Source organism: Cataglyphis hispanica, chromosome 1 (assembly GCF_021464435.1).
Source record: "Cataglyphis hispanica isolate Lineage 1 chromosome 1, ULB_Chis1_1.0, whole genome shotgun sequence".
NCBI lineage: Eukaryota > Metazoa > Arthropoda > Insecta > Hymenoptera > Formicidae > Cataglyphis > Cataglyphis hispanica.
In genome coordinates this window covers 15,464,809-15,482,834 of record NC_065954.1, presented here as the reverse complement: position 1 = coordinate 15,482,834, position 18,026 = coordinate 15,464,809, and the positions used below count along the sequence as shown (strand labels likewise).

Below are 18,026 nucleotides of genomic sequence, written 5' to 3'. Positions count from 1 at the left end.
CCGCCAAACAAAGATTCAGCACAATTCAAGCGTGTTTCGTTCTCTCTGTCTCTCTGTTCTCTCTCTATTCGCGCGTTTACGTCGCAATTAATCTCGCGCCGGCGTCTCTTTGTGAAGATCGCGGTCAGAGACTGTTTAAACGCCACTCGCATAATGCTACGTTGACCATTTGCGATTTTCCCGCGTAATTTATAGCCGCGCCACGAACGGATTTCGTTTCGTTGCGCCGGATAAAAAAAAAAACGCCACGTAATCTGTCCACCATGATCGAACAATACGTAAAATTCACGGTTGTCACTGCGAATTAATCTCATAAAGTCCTTTATGTCCATGCGCTGTCATACTCGCGAATTTTTCACGAAATCCATTTTCGCAAATGATCTTTTTCTCGTTCTCATATAGTTTTATTTAATGCTATTCATTTCTCGAAAATGTAATCATTCCAATAAATGATTAAATATGAATTAGAACAGTGAAGAGAGGGGAATACAAAGCTCGATAAATGTATAATTTAAAGATGCTTCAAAACGCATCAAATGATACTATTTATTATTTTTATTGTAATGATTTTAATGATAAAAAAATCAATTTGAGCGGTAAGGCAAAAGTGATATAAAGTACTTGTTAAAGAATAGCATCTAATAGTATCTAATAATTTGTATTAGCCTTGACTTTATTGCTTTGATTTTTCTAATAGAATAAGTTAAAATTTTTATCTTTAGTTTTACTTTATTGTAGTATTTTTCAAATTTGGCTTTTCTTCTTTTATACTTGTAACATTTTGCACTGTTTAACAATGTTTAGTGTATATCATAAAATTTTCAACAAATTTCATGTATATCAAAAATTTTCGCAAAAAGCAAATCAAGATATGAGATGTTTTATTGTAAGATAAATGTATTCACTTGCGACTGAACTACGTTTCACTATGACTAGCAAAAAACTCGTCAGTCGATGTTCAGAAAAGGCGGTTAAAAAATGCAAACGTTTAATTATAACGTATAACATATTCCGTAGAGCTTCCTTTTCTACGACCTTTGCCATTTATATTATCTCGAGCAAGATAAAATGGCAGTCGAGAATCATTCCCAAGTCCAGCAAGAAGAAGACAAAGATACATAAATGAAATGAAATTTATTAGCAGAGATAAATTTCTAGCCCCTCGATACGCCTTTCGTGTATTATTATATTTTCAAGGAGAAATATTTTTCTTGAGATAGACAATATTCTTCCACATCTTGATAAATAAAAAAAAAGTGAAGGATCCCGTTCATTGTATTCCATATTGTTCTAAAAAACAGGATTTTCGAATATTTTCGAGACTTGCGAAATATTTTTGATAACTTGCATTCAAGTAAAGTGCTACAGATATAATTAAACATATTCCATAAAGCGTAGGAAAATCTCAAAATCATTACAATTTTTAATATTGTGTTACAAAATTAAAAACGCGCACATTATATAAATATTTTATTATTATATTATTTATCTTCGTATTTCTCAATTTTATATAATATTCTGAAATTCAATCAGAGATAGCGATCCATAAAAAATTAATGAGTGAAGATGAAATACAATATGAAATCGATCTCGATTTTTATATTTTCCAACCGAAAATCGAAGAGAAATTGCAGATAAACTGACCTAAATTGAAAAATGTGTTTTTTTATAATCTATTTTAATTTTAAATTTACTTGCTTGTAATCTAATCAACTGCATGAAAATGGACTTTTATATCCATACGTAACACACAATTAATTTTTTGTTGATCGCAATTCTAGACTGAGAAGTAACAATTTTTTTTTTTTTTAATAGTATATCGTCTGGTAAAAATCCGTTAATTAAGAATGTCAATAGCGCACACGTGCACAAATTTTTATGCCTTTATAAACACATGTAAAAAGTAGAACATATAATATCAGTAAACTCAGAATTTAAAAATAATTTGTTCGAGTGCCAATAAATGGAATCTATATATTTTTCCATGACAATATAATACCGAAAAAAAAAAAAAATTACTTGATATTATTTCGGTTTCAACCTGGTATCTGGAAAGATACGCGAATGTGAAAAAACGAGGCGTGAATTATCGACGCGATCGATTCCGACTATTGAAAGTACTTTAGCTGGCCTCGTAAATTGAGTTCGTGCGCACTTGAACTTATTAAATTTGTTCCTCTCCCACATTCTCCCGAAAATATGGAACTTTCGTGGATGCGAAGATCACGCGGACTCTTTCGCACGGAAAAAGTCAAGTTTGTCTCGACTAAAAAGAGCTCAAAAATTTCAAGTCGTTCTCTACTACGGCACCGCGTGGATATTCGAGTTCCCAATTTTCCCCGGAGAACGCGTAAGAACTTCTTGGCCTTTTCCAAACTTTATGGAATCTCTTTGAGCAGGCCGATTCGGATTTCGAAATCCCGGCGAAGATAATAAGTTAATCCCCCGCCTTCCACGATAGTCCAAAGTTATTCAGACGTGGCGATATTGCGACTCCCGCTTTCTGTCTCTCTCTTCCTCCCGCCTTCTCGACAAATCGACCGTCTAATTCCATTATTCGACGCCGATAAACTCGACCTAACCGTGAAATGAGTTAACGAGCCATTTGATAATCTAGAGATAGATAAAACTATACGAAAACATGTTGGCATTAGAAAAAAAATCGATAAGTGAGCTAGATTATCAAGTGTATATGAAACCGCTAACATGTTAATTCGTAATTGTATACTAATACAGTTGCAATTATAAAAATGCTAATGAATCTGTGAGGAAAACCGTTTTGAAAAAGATGTTCTGTAATACTGATATATATTCGGCCAATATTAAACTAATAAAGTCAAATCAAAGTTCAGAAATTTTAAACTTAATTGACTCGACGTCACGAATTATGTTATTTATTTATCACTACACATTTTGAAAATTAAATTTTGTTAGCCTATTTTATTGCATCTGTGTTTTTTTTTTTTTTTTTAAATTTTGGATTTTAATACATTTTAATATATATGTATATCTCATTAATTTAAAGGCATACTTTTTTACTCGTAAAAACTTTTTCTCCTTTAATAAAGTTAATTGTGCGAGATGCTCGTATAGAATGTGAAAAGGCTTTATTTCGAACTCCCGCTTTAAACGACATATAGTAATATGCAATTATTGATTTACTGAGCATCTTTCGGAGCCTCCTGCCCTGGTTGCGGATTAATTTTCCTCTCTCACGTCCTCTCTCACATTTAACGAAAATCACATTGCGATCATACGACTACGTTTAATTTCATTAGTGTGCTACCTACGAATTCTCTGTCCCTCTCTTCCTCCTTCTTTCTCTCTTGCTTCATATAATCTCCAGTTGCGTAATCAGGGAGTTTTCGGCACGAGCAATCAACTCAGTAATTGAAATACAACTTAGAAATGGCTTAGGGTAACGTAAGCGCAATATCACGGGAAGTCTTGTGAAATCGTGTAACGCCGTAATAACCGCAGAGAGAAAGAGAGCTTTTGCGACTGGCGGGAAGGTAATATGGGACGGAAAATTTTCGATAGGTACTAAAATCACACTCTCCACCGTTTCGTCCGTAATAGCGAATGTCGATCGGGGACACCGAAAACTCTCATCGCGGCTAATAACGAACCGAATTCCCGATTCGCAGTTCGCCAACTGAACTTATTGAACCATTACCGCAGCACGCGTCAACGACTCCGCTCTCTCCGCATTGACAAATCGACTATTTAATTCCGTTATCGACGCGTCGATAAATTCGCTGTAATGCGAACCGCCTGCGACGGTTAATTCCGGGACTGTCGTGCGCCGAGCGCGATTGACGAAATGAAAAACGGTTAAGTCGATTGATGAACGTGCGTGCACACATTTGTGAACACGATAATTAAAATCCGGATTTTGTTACGACTGACAATCAAATCCGGCCAAATACAATGATTCGTATATATGCGCAATTGAATAATTGAATGCGCCATCTTTTCGACTTCTCTCTTTATCATTTTAAATATAATAATAATTAATCTCTTTAAATTTTTAATTTTTTTTCCCTGTATAATATATATATATTATTATATTAAATTAATTAGAATAACCATTTCTTCTCTCCCTCTCTCTCTTCCTCTCTATTTATACTTTCATTGAATTATTAATAATGTTGCAGGGGAAAAAAAATTAAAAATTTAAAGAGATTAATTATTATTATATTTAAAATGATAAAGAGAGAAGTCGAAAAGATGTGCGCATTCATATATATATATATATATATATATATATATATATATATATATTATATTATTGGTTGAATTTATTCATAGTTATGCCTTAGATTTTATCATGTTATCACGAATGACATTGTCGCGGACAGAGATTTAGCATAAATATGATCTTTGCATTAAAATAGATGACTGTTTGATTTACAGGCGGAGATCGAAAGTCGTGATATCTTCCGCGAAGCCTGATGACAGTGGCAGATACGAATGCGTGGCTGAGAGTACTTCCGGTCATCGGGCCTCACTCGCAGCCCAACTTCTAGTCGCTCATGATACCAGAATTCCGGAGACAAGTGAGTAGACTGCCAATACTTTTTTTTGCTTGCAATATAAAAATATGTATAAACATTTTTACGAAAGAGATCTTGCTTATACCGTACACGAATAATAGCGCATTTTATATATTTATATCTCTTTCTTTCTCGACATAATTAAATTTAACTAATCTACTTTAAAAGATAATTTCTCGTTTTAATATAAAATATAATACAATCAAAGATATGTCATATCGCAAAATACATTACAATTAATATAATTGGAGATAATATAATTGTCATAGAATTACAATTATAAAATAAAATGATAATAAGATATATAGAGAGAGAATCACGGAGAAAAGTGACAGACTTCATCGATCCTATCGATCTAGATACAATACATTGTCGATATGGCAAAATCGATTGGCAAAAATTGCTAACCATTGAATGCTGACTTGCGTAAGAGGATTGGGACGCATACGTATATCGATATCTTAAGCAAACAGGTAGAAACGTTTTGGATTATCACCTGACGTTATCGTACTCTCGCTTGTCATGGTATGCAAAAATGCGAGATTCACCGATCTATATATCTCGAATCGCTCTATATGTTAGTGGCTAAACAATTTTAATTTTTCCTTCAAAGCAAAATTAGTTTTGAGAAAGTACATTACGTTAGTTGCATATGAGACAAATGAATAATTTATTACATAAAAGATCAATCAATAGGCATAATTACTGCACGATTACTTGCGACTTTTTCCGAATGAAAGAAATTATTCGGCGACACGAAAAAATGAAATATCGTCTCGCGGAAGAAAGGAACGATTGGTTATTTCGGTAATACACGACACAATTTGATTTCGCTGAATCGCTTTTCAAGTATCGATTCGATGATTTTATATTCGGCGAACGCGCGTGCGAAGAAGTCTGGTAGTTTATATCTTCTTCCCTCTATATCTTCTTCAACACTTGAACATGCCCATGTCGAATTTATTTCTAGCTTCTTTCCTTTTTTTACTCCTCGACAAGCACAACGAAACGAGACTCGAACGGAAGCTCCTTATTTTTCCAGTTTTTAAAGTATTAAAATTTGATATAAATGTAGTGATGCAAATATCGCATAGTATATTCGAAGAAAATTGCTCGTAATGTAAAAGCTGCACGGAAATCAATTATTCGAACAGATTGGAAAGAAACTATTTTATGCCATTTCTTTTTCTTTTTTACGAGTTCCAAGCTTTACCTATAATTTGCATGAAAAGTTGAGAAGAAAACGAAAAGAGAACTTATAATTAAGGAAGCAAAACAATTTTTAACTGAGCAGCTTGCATTGAAAAAAAAAGTGAGTGCACGAATCTTAAATTAAAACTGCTTCAAAATTTTGATCATTAAAAATACACGCATATATAAAAAAAATAGGCATACTATTCATCTTTCATAATAATTTCTATATTATAAAACGCACAAATGATGTTGTCTTTAATGAAAATTCCAATTTTAACATAGAAGCGTTCTATATTTTATACAAAAGCCGTCCAAACCTAGCGTGCTCACGTATTTAATTTTAGCGAAAACTTCATCATCCTAAAAAATGGAGCAGACACATTTCATAGCCGACATATACACGGAACCGAAACTAACATGACGCCTCTCCTCGCAATTTCACGCAACGGTTGATTGCTTTATCTCGAAAGCGACGGTATTCAAAACGTTTCCCGTAATCGTCGCGAAAACGAATTCAACTCCGTGGCGCGATCGCGAGAAACAAGCAATGTCCGTTTACGGACTGTACGAGCGATCATTTGCGTCTTTTACGACCATCTATCTCTCGCGTAACGATGCAGTATATATTTATACTAGGTATATATTTCGCGATATGTAACAGAACGTCTGCGACGGACGGACGATCCGCAGTCGCTGCGATCGCAGTCACGGCGACGAGAATATCGATCCTGTACACGGTGGCTGCCCTTAGGACAGTGGTTTATGGCTTTTCATAATGCTCGCAATATTTGGGCGGCACCTTTTGCCGCGATATTTATGTTATTTCACGGCGCGCGCGCGCGCGACGCACTTTAGCGAAGTTTATCGATACCTCTCTTTATTTTCCGCATCTTGCCGCCGACTAAAATAATAAGTGTTACCTGTGGGAGAAATGCCGTGAGAGAAAGTTGAAATTTATTACGTGTAACTTGAGTAGTTAGGAGATATTATCGCTTAACTAATACCGAGTAGATCAAAAAGTAACTAACTTATAATTTCTATTACGAATTACAACTAGACTTTAATAAAATTTTGATTTATAATTTAACGTGCGCGCGCGTGTTACAAAATTAAATATTAGATATAAAAAAGTGATACGAATAATATATCGCATATTTTAACTGAGGATAATTACGGAAAAAAAGCAAAAATAGTTCACTCTGTATATAGCATAAACGATAAAAGAAAGAAATAAATGACATTGAAGACATAAAACTTATAACATATCGTTATGTTATCACCATTTCCTTGAAATTTCATTCAATTAAAACAGCATAATGATGCGTCAGCGGCAAATTCGCGACAACAAGGAAGCGGAGACCGTTCCTTTGCACAGGTCGGCGGGAGTCGGCATCGCAGGTGATAAACCAAGGATTAAGCACCTGATGCGATAATGCCTGTACGGCTCAGTGGTTCCAGCAGGGTCGGTAAAGCTTGCGGTTCACCGTCGAGCGGTTCCGCAAGCTCGCATGACGGACAAAGGGCGACAATTACAACCCTGCCCGCCACGTCAGGGTTTCATATAACTCTGCTGATGGCAGTCCGCCGGCAGAACCGTTTCCGTGCACGATGATTCTATAGATTCTATACGGTTGCAATACCCCGCGACAACTTGACAGATCGCCATAAATGAAATTCTTTGTAATGAAATTTTCTCACACATTTTTTTTAAAACCCGATGCACTTGACTTTAGAATAATATTTTATGATTTCTCGAGGCAAGAGAAATTTTTTTTTTTTTAATTCCTTTAAATAATCGAAAAAATTTTTGGTCAAAAGAAATATATTATTGAAAGTTTCTCTTATTAATAATTTGTTTCTCTTATTAATAATTTGTAAATAAAATTAATTTTATTATCTATAAATATGAGAATAATACATTTAAAAGAATTATTAACTTTTGTAGATGCAAATCTCAAGGCAAAATGTGTATATTTCTAATTTATAACACGATGTTATTAATATATTGATTTAATGAAATGTTTTAATTCCCTCGGTTTTTACTTGTTTTTTGTTATTTCTCATAAAAAGTTTTCTACAGCTCGCGTGAGAGATGTTATTTACAAATTAATGCTTTTGCGAACGAGTAAAAAAATCATACGAGTGACGTAGCGGAAGTAAACCACAATGCTTTTTGTGTGTGAGAAAAGTACTAAATATACTAAAAATATAATGCAGTAAAGTATAGTTTATAAACCTTTTTTTTTACTATACGTGAAAGTTAATCATTTTAATGGACATTTATAAGACTTAAAAATAAATTCATTTTTTTTACAATATAAAATTTAATGCATCGGTATACGCTAGTTATTTTAATGCTATAATCATTATTATATTAATAACTTAAAAAATGTGAAAAAATATGCGTAAAAGAAAAAATGCGCCTCTCTTTTAACATTATTTTAAAATAATTGTTTTATTATATTATTAATAAATATTTTTCAATAATCCATTCAAGAATTTATTATTTCGCATTCATATCAATTTGCTGCATATATAGAATATAATGAACTATAATTACTTATGATGATAATTACTATTAGATTCACTAATCGTTGTGCAATTGCTGCTTTCTTCCCATCATATGAATTGTTGGTTTGTTCATCTTTTTAATAATTACGATGATCGATGATACTTTATCGCACTAACTCTCACGTAACTATAGAGTCAATAAAATAAATAGAATATATTATTAATATACTCGTGAAATTTAAAATACGACATTTTAAATACGTTAGTTTCGGCCGAAATTCCCAAAATTCATCTACGCGTAATAGCGGTCAATTATACTACCTACGCCAAAAATCCGTAATAATGATGTTCTCATCTAACATAACCACTTGTCAAGGTGTCGTTAAGCGCGATTCATGCACATATTAAATATCGATAACTACCTATCCCTCATGAGAGAGTCAATCTCAACATATAATCATGATACTCACCCGATATTTCACTTGACATTCAAAATTGCTGGTTAATTCGCGCACTTGACAAAATCATCTGATACCACAGATGCGATTGTGTATTACGTGAGCTCGTGTCTGATATATTTTACAATTTATTTTTACTTTAAAATGTTTTAAACGTATACGTTTTTATTATCACGTTTTTTATTTAATCTTATACATCATACATATCGAATTTATATCAAATTTTGCGATTCTGGTATGACATTCTGCCCAGTTTGTAAATAGCCGCCCTTATTTCATATGTCACCATATGAGACTTAACTGTCTTAGCAGTCTAGATATAATATATAAAAGTCTTTACGTAATTGTATTATTCCCGCCAATAAGACTCTCTTCGAGAAAGATATGTGTTTATTTTCGCATCGAGCTATTAAATAAATAACATTCATGCATTTCTACATTTTTTTTTGATGAGTGAACGCGGACTGAAATATTGAATGCTTTTCTTCTGCTAATATGATAATAATTATTAATTACCCATCGATTGAAGTAAATAGTCGCATCACGAGTATTAAATATATCGAAACTAAAGTACTTCATCGATTTTTTGCGATAATCCGGAAATCATTGACAGTGCGTCGTATTAGAAAATGAGACTATAAATTAATCGCTTTTAAAACCAGGAAATCATTAGCGCGTCGAATTTTACGCATCGAAAGTAAAATATGTGAATGTTTATATAAAAGTCAATACGCTTCAAAAGTAGTGTAATATTAAATCGCATATCGTATAAATTTGTACGCGCGGTCGTAATCGAATGCGATTTACTCGTACCTATATAGATATATGAGTGAATCTTTTCATGGAATTTTGAAGCAAATATGAATTGGCATCCATCGAACAGCAAATATGCGTGCAGCAGGTGCGTAACAGTTGGTGAGTAAATTATTCCACGGATATCCGTTCATTCTTTTTCTCTTATTTCGAATACGCGGAACAAAATGTACACAAAACAATATCAAACATAAGATTTTAAAAACTTAAAATTGTGTTTCGATATCTCGAGAGGTTAATAAATCTCGCGTTTATAAATGCAAATTATATAGCGATAAAGAACTTTCATAAAGCTTGAACGCCTTTAGAATAAATAATTTCGCGCACAATGCGAATACATATTTATTTCCGAAAAATTCCAAAATCTGCTTTCCCTTATCGCAATTAATGGACATTATAGATTTAATTGTTAAAAAATATAAAAGGCAAAAAAAAAAGATATGCTTTTCATGTTGATAAAAAAATTTTATTGAAATTAAAATGTTTTTATATCGAGTTTTAATTATTTTATTGTTTTTATCGCAGTGTGCACATAGTACGCTGTACACTTCCATCAGAACTTGCAAATAAGTTATTTCATTATTTTACGTTATTTCGGAATTTCCATGTGACAACAAAATATTCGGAGAAATATTTTTTTTACCGCAAATCATATAAATTCATACACGTATTGCGCTGTGAAACATGGCTATTCTATAAAATAAAATCGGAATTAATATGTATCTTCGAGATGTGCACAATTTTTATAAAAATCTTTGAGGCACAATAATATCGATTAAAATTTTTTTTTTTTTTTTTTTTAAAGGAGAAATTTGCGAAAGAAATTTTAACATCTGCTATTACATTTTTGTTTACCTATTAACTAAGAATTAACTTAAAATTAAATCGATCCCCCTTTGTATATCCATATAAAAATTCTATTTTTATCATTTTTTACTCATTCCATTATGCATCTCTCGCCTACGAACAATTTAAACGGGATCGAAATAAAATGATTACTTTTATTAAAAAAAAATTATTTTTTTGTTTTTATCGCAAATGTGTACATATGCGATACACGCTATACATTTCTATTCAGAATTTGCAAATAAGTAATTTCGTTATTTTTCATTATTTTGGAATTTCCATTGCGACAACAAAATATTCGGGGAAATATTTTTTAACCGCAAATCATGTAAATTCGCATACCTATTGCGCTGTATGAAATATATGCCATTCCATAAAATAAAAAGGAACGGCTCATCTTTCGAGACGATATGCTTATCGATCCAGAGCGGTGAGAGGGGTGGCGGGGGAGGGGAGGGGAGGGGAGGGGCGTCAGAGGCCGTGGACCTCCCTGTATAAGTCAACTCTTTCCGGGTAAACGACGCGGAACGCGCATTATTGTATCAAGTTACACCGCCGCGCGGCAGTAAAGCGTGCCATTGTAGCTGCAGCGGCAATTGTTAGAACGTAGTGCTGCCCGCCGGTGAATACGCGGCTCGAGGGACGGGGGAGAGGAAGAAGAGAGAGTAGGGCAGGTACATTTGAGCTGTAGTAAAAGTTTGTGGTAAATGTTATTGCACTCTAGCGTACCGAGTGCACTTTCGAGAGTAACTCTAGGCTTATAAAGTTTACCGCAATCTGTTACCCACAATCGGACCTCTTTCTCTCGTTGTGACTGCGTGGGTGAGGAGGAGGGGAAGGGGGATTAATTTCTATACGAGACCTTTGGTCGCCGATATATCGAAAGGCGTGCATAGCTCAAGGTTTTTATTTCCTTTTTCTTTGTTATTTATTCGAGTTCTCCCTTTACAAAGCGAAGAATCGAAAACGTGAACGGTAATTTGCCTTGTGGAAGTAATCTTTTTATAGGAAAGAGAAACGATCGTTTGAACATCAGGAAATTAATTGGACATACTCGATGTTAAGTACATACCATGTAATAGAAAATTTCTTTGCTTTTCAAGAATGTATATTTAAAAATTTCATTTGATAGTGGAAGAAAATTTTCTATCACACTGTATGATTTGTGTGATTTACTTAATTCTGTTTATATATATGTCCCTCTTTTTCTTTCGTGAAAAAGTTTTTAATAAATACATCACTTTTAATAACGAATTGCAAAAAACATACATGTTACTGAAAATAGTTTTCAATCCTCCTAGAAAGAGAAGAGTGGTAGAAAATCAAAATGAAGAGACACGGTTTTTAATTCCGCGAGTACGCGTGAGTATTATAAAAAACTCTGAAAACCGAGAGGGAAAAAGAGAAAGAGATCGGTGAATTTATCGTACAGAGGCAACGTAAAAAACATTATGCTAATTTAATAAGAAAATTGCTCGCCGGTTGATAAAAATGATATTGTCTGTAACATTTCTCGTTAATCAAAGAAACGACGGAACGTGATGTTTTAACAATAAGAATATATTTATGTGTATAATTTGAATAAGGATAGGAGGAAACTAAGGGAAATAGGATCATTTGATCATAAGAATAATTTAATGCGAGAACACGCTTACTCGTCATAATGCTCTATAATTCTCGTTCTACGATAATTACGTGTGCGTTCTATCAATGTGCATTAAATTTGCACATTTACACATTTTGCTGAATGTAATATCGTTACATTGTTGTATCTATTCAATCGAAATTCCAATGAATTTTTGATATAAATTGAATTATTAATTCTTTATATTTTAAATATATTTAAATTAATTTTTATTTATACATTAAATATATTTAAATTAATTTTTTTTTGCGTAAAAAAGTAATCGTAAATTAATTCAAAAAAATGTTTAAGCAATTGAGTATAATTAAATATAATTTTTATTAAATTTTGTAGAATTTTTAAAACTCTCATTTTGTCTTGAGAAGACATCAATGGTATAACAATATAACATTATTTTTATCCTGCTGAAAGCTCTTTAAAAAATGTAAAATACACGAACAGTACAATGCAAATTGATAAAATGATAAATAGATAACATAAAGTAATATAATTCTACGATATAATCTCTAGAATATGAATTTCGATATGTAATATAATAAATATAAAAGATCTAACTATTCTTAATAAAAAATTAAGAAAAGAGATATTTTTAAAAGAAGAAAAATATGCAATAAACAAAAAGAAAAAACAAAAGAGACTGAAGTACATCACAATAAGCAACTTCTAACACTTTAGATTAACAAAATACGCAGTAATTGAAAAAGATTACAGCACTGGCCGCGCAGAGGCCTTACTATTAAAGGAATCGTAAGAATGACCAAAAATAATTCGAAGGTTCACGATAACACGCGGGAAGAAAAAAGTCGACCTCGCCGAACGCGTTTAATATTCTCTCTCGAAGGTGCAGAGAGGAAAAACAGAGATAATTAGGAGACCCGGGCCATCAGGGCACGAGGTAGAATGACGAGATGGAAGCAATTACAGCAGGAAGGTAAGCTCTTCTTCGTTGTATCCCAGCGAGTTTCGCGCGGACGTTGCGAGAGAAGAGCGATAGTCCTCGTCGTTACCTCGTCTTTCGTACTATTGTGTCTCGAGAATGAAAGAGAAAGAGAGAAAGAGAGATCCATATAGTGGCAGAAGGTCGGGAGACTTGTGTCACAGATATACGACTCACTCTTCTTGCGGAATTAATTAAGAGGATCGATGGAATCGCTTAAGCAACGTTCCACAAGCCGATTCAACCCCCCGCTTCTTAACGAGGAAGCGCACAGAAACTTTTAAAACTTACTGCTCTTCTGGAGAATTATCGCATTCCTCCTTTTAACAACGAATACCGTAAGTCTTAAACGATTTCACATCACGTCACAAGTTACAAGTTAGATTTAGAACATCATTAACGACAGTATTTTAATCTTTTTTAATTCGTTAAATAAAAGTTTGGTTCAAGGATAAATTATAAACTCAAAAAATACAACAAAATTTTTGAATTTTTAATTCTCCATGTAATCTTATGTATCTCATTGTTAGAAAAGGAAAAAAAAATTTTTTTTTGAACATATTTATATGGAATAATCTTTTTTCGATGTTAATTCAATTTTCAAAAATATAGCAATTATTTTACTCATCATATCTAAATTTTAAATCAAACTTCTTAAGTGAATTAAATTTTTTTAAAATTTATCTAAGGTTCTCCTTTTCTCTTTCTTTTTTCTTCTGTAACATAAATATTACTTTAACAACGAACCCACTACTTCTTCTCTTTATACGATTCTTGCGAAATCTTTAAACTAAATAAAAACGTGTCCAACATATTTTTGATATTTTATCGCGTATCCTTTATCGTGAAAAAGACGACGAAGAAATCGGGGGCGTCTCGCAAGCGTCATGTAAAAGTGTCGCCCGTCGCATTGTTTTGCAAAGGGAATGCATCAAACTGGAAGGTAAAGCCAGCGAGACTGTGACGCGCAATTTTATGCGAGACCCGTCTGAGCGTACTGAATAAACAAACCGGACCGAAGTGGAAAAGGACGCAGAACAGACGGGCCGAGTTGTAGCGCGCACGCTATTGCTATACTACTTGTCTGGCGCGACGCGAGAAGGAAGGCGGCTGCAGCAGCAGGCGCGTTATGCACGGTTACCTGAGCGCGGATACCACTGCAGGATACAAAGAGGGAAGCGTGAGGGGGAGGGGGAGAGGGATGGGGAAGCGATTCTCAAGGTACCTCGGACACATTGTCTCTTTACGGGTGGAGAGAGATGTGTTTCGCGCACTACGTACAAATGAAGGCAACGCCAAGCAAAGAGAGAGAGAGAGAGAGAGAGAGAGAGAGAAAATCCTACATATGCATTCATCCGCATAAAGTTTAGCGTACATGACGAGTGCAAAGTATAACAATTCGATCTGTCTGTGCGCGAAGACGAGGCGAGAGATATCGGTGTGTCATTTCAGAATTTCACGCGTTTATTAACATTTTTAATTAAAGAAAATTAATCGCGCGTTTTGATAAGTCGATTACAAAAAAATTACCAGCGTGTTGGAAAGGCTATCGTTTATGATTAATTTGCGAAAGATATGCCCGACGAATGTTACACAGCATCGTCTTGTTAACGACGCAATGCAATCCTGCGAGAATTGTCACGATGTTCCCTAGAACAATCACAGACGATGAGGTTTATGCATCTTCGCGATACAAGCTTCAAAGTTACAAACTGCCGTCCGAGTTCGTCGAGCATATAATCCTTGTCGAAGCTCTCGGACGTTCAACAATGCCATTTCGTGTATTAGGGGATATGCTTTTCACACTTGGACTCTGCACTCAAAATCTGTAATATGATACATCTCTAAACGAAACTTATATCTCTCAGGAAAAATTTCTTATTCATCATCTTTTCTCTCATATCTTTTATTGCGCCTTTCATATAGTTGACTATATTTAACTTTTAATCTGTCGACTGGAATATATAGTTACGGTATATCCATGAGGAAGAGAACTCTCGTGCGTTGGAGGATTAATCCCGTTTTTCTATCCCGATATTGCATCGCACAAGCGAAAAACGTGCGCGTAAAAATATTATTTTATTATATTTTACCGCAGCGTACACATCACACACATATCCGGTACATGTGGTGGTGAGATTCAATGCCGTCTGTGGTGTGTCGGTTGACGATATCGCGGCGCATACGGTGCAGGTACAAGGAACGTTTACACGCCTACGTGCGATTTAGCCCGCAAGGGGAACAGGCGCACGACATCAGACACCGTGGAATCTCCCGCGGCCCAGAATCCCGACAATGGAGCCGACCCGATGAATAGATAGGGTCTGTTTGCCGCGCGAGAAAGCTCGCCGCACACCCACTACCATCGTCGTTATCATCGAAACTGTATGTTCCTACGTTTCAGTATTACATCACATTGGGCGTGTTCACCTCTTACAATTGCGCTTGTATCATGCGCGCCGTAAATTACTAATGATTGTACTTTCGATTCATTAACTCTCGAGAAATATTTAATTGTAAAGTATCTCCGAGGCGAAATCCTCTTACAAAGGAAAATGGACTGCTTAGAAGGATGAGAGATTGTAATTCATCAGTTTCGCGTGATTAATTGCGCCTCTACGTGTGTAATTGAACGCTGATATTGTTCTCGCACAATACAATATAATTATCTCTCGTATGTTTTTAATTCTCTGACCGAGATATGTCATGATTTGAAGCTAAAATTGATATTGATAGCGGAATGGTATTAATTATCTGCATACTATATTGAAACAAGATTATGCTAAAATAGATGTGAATTTTTTTTTAATTAGAAAAAGCTAAATATTAAATTATTCTAATCTAATTTTACTTTAATTTCGTACCATTAATTCTTTACGAGGCAAAGATGTTTCTCGAAATATTTATTATTTATTGAATATCTTTTTAAAATTAATAAGAAATGTTTACTGTTTTTTTTTCAGAAAATATAGTTATCTTTGTCTCTTTCATCCATCTTCATTTTATACATATTTATAAAATCAATAAATGCTGTTATCCTCTGCAGTATATTTTTCAAAACCGTGATTAAAACGATGGGACGCTGGAATAAATAAAAGAATGAATCAATAAAAGATTTGCGCTAAGAGAATTGACACTGAAGACAGAAAAAAATTTAAAAAAAAAAGGATATTATTTTATTTGCTTCTCGCAACAACAAATCTCTTATCGTTACTTATTAACAAAACTTCCAATCCGCGATAGACGGTGAATGATTGGAGAATGCGGAGGTTTGCGAGATGCGACGTGCAAATTTTTCAATTTATTTAAATTCCTAGCGCGCGCACGCGTTTCGTTTCCCTTTTCATCATTCCGTTTGCACGCCGTGTTTACAAACTTCGAATCGCATAGAGTTGAAGATCATCGTCACCGGCAAACACCAGTGATTCTGTTGTTGAATCGTGTTTATCGCGCTCTCTCCCTCCTCTTCCTCCACCCTTGGTTTTTCCGCATTGAAATTGCGGATGTGGATGAAACGGAAAAAGCGCTCTATCGTTCAAACACGAACACCGAACGGAGAGTTTCGGGGATCCGATGTAATCGGCAACAAAAGATAACAGAGCGAAACCCGCGGTGCACGACCACCTTTTACGCTTCCATATTGCGAGGATTTTGCGGCTCGCATCACAAAATATCAAGCCGATACATTCGTGTGTAATAAAATATCGGAGTCATCATACGAACATCTAATTTGGAAATTCACAAACTTACATCCAGGATATGATACTCTTCTTTCTCGAATCTTTGCGAATTAAAATCTTAATTGTATGATTATCCAGAAGAAAAGATAGAAAATGGATAAAGAAGGAAAAAGAGATAAGCCAACGTATACACAAATGCGCGAGAGGAAATAATTTTATCATTTTTAAACAAGTTTTTACGTGTAAGTATGATTTCTCTTGTGATGCTTTTTTTTTTTAATTGTGATGTACTGGCAAGAGAGAGAGAGGAAGAAAAAATATTTAACTCCCAACTCTAAAAATTATTTTAATTTTGTATTTGCCTCAGCAATTTTTTCCCGTTTTACAATATAATAAAGTATTGCTAATATTCGGATCTTTCTTACTCAGCTAAAACGGCCGTGCATTATCGCGCCGTTTCGAAGCTGTTTTTCACTTTTCACCATTAACGCATGGTCGAGAGAAAAAAACGCGGCACGCTTGAGAAATGGCACGATGAGGGGAAAAAGAAAAGTAGTGGGAGAAACTGGGGTAGGAGGGTTCGTATCGCCCCGCTAAGGCGAATTTCGAATTCCGCTCAGAGACATTCGACAACGTAAGCTCGGGTCAGCAATATCCACCCGGTCTTATTGAATCTTGCCCGTTCGTGCGATACGGTCGGTTGGTTGGTCGCGCACGCACGCGCGGGGTGTCCGGAAAATAATCTAAAGCGAATTGACTTCCCTTAACATCCCCAAGAGGCAGTTTTTCCACTCACGAATCTCATAACCGCGTACGCCTCGTTAAAGCCATTGTGGCGAAAAAATTTCGAACGCGCAAAACACGGATTCTAGTTCTAATATCGATTTCTATCTCTCTCTCTCTCTCTTTGTCTCTCTTCCTCTCTGTTTTTTTCGATCATTATATTAAAAATTTAATTCAATCTAATGTGAAAAAGATTTATAAATATGAAAAATATAAATAGCAATAATAAAAATGATAGAAAAAAGGTTTCTCGATATTGATCCATTTTTTTAGAAAAATATATTTGTTATATATTTATTTTACGCATTATATATGTATTTTTACTAATGACATTTATAGATTTTCATGGTGCTATTAATTCTTCTACACACATACATGCAGATTTATACATTTTCGAGAAATAATTTTGAGAATATATAAGTTATAATTTATGATAACTCTCTCTCTCTCTCTCTCTCTCTCTCTCTCTCTCTCTCTCTCTATTTTTCTCTCTCTTTGTTTAAAATCGACGCGTAATCTTTTCATTTTAATTCTCGAATAAATACTTCTTCCGGGCAAAATAACATGACACACCGTATTGAAAAATTGTTCGGAGAACACTGT

The 18,026-nt window shown here is 34.3% G+C and overlaps 1 protein-coding gene across 3 annotated transcripts in view; it reads left to right on the top strand.

The window, feature by feature from the left end:
- The window catches only part of LOC126848592 (protein vein), a 321,069-nt gene that overhangs the window by 218,224 nt on the left and 84,819 nt on the right, over nt 1–18,026 (top strand). For all 3 annotated transcript variants that reach the window (XM_050589593.1, XM_050589602.1, XM_050589585.1), the window contains exon 3: nt 4,417–4,559. In XM_050589593.1, coding sequence (XP_050445550.1) covers nt 4,417–4,559 — 143 coding nt within the window. The remainder of the gene's footprint in view (nt 1–4,416; nt 4,560–18,026) is intronic.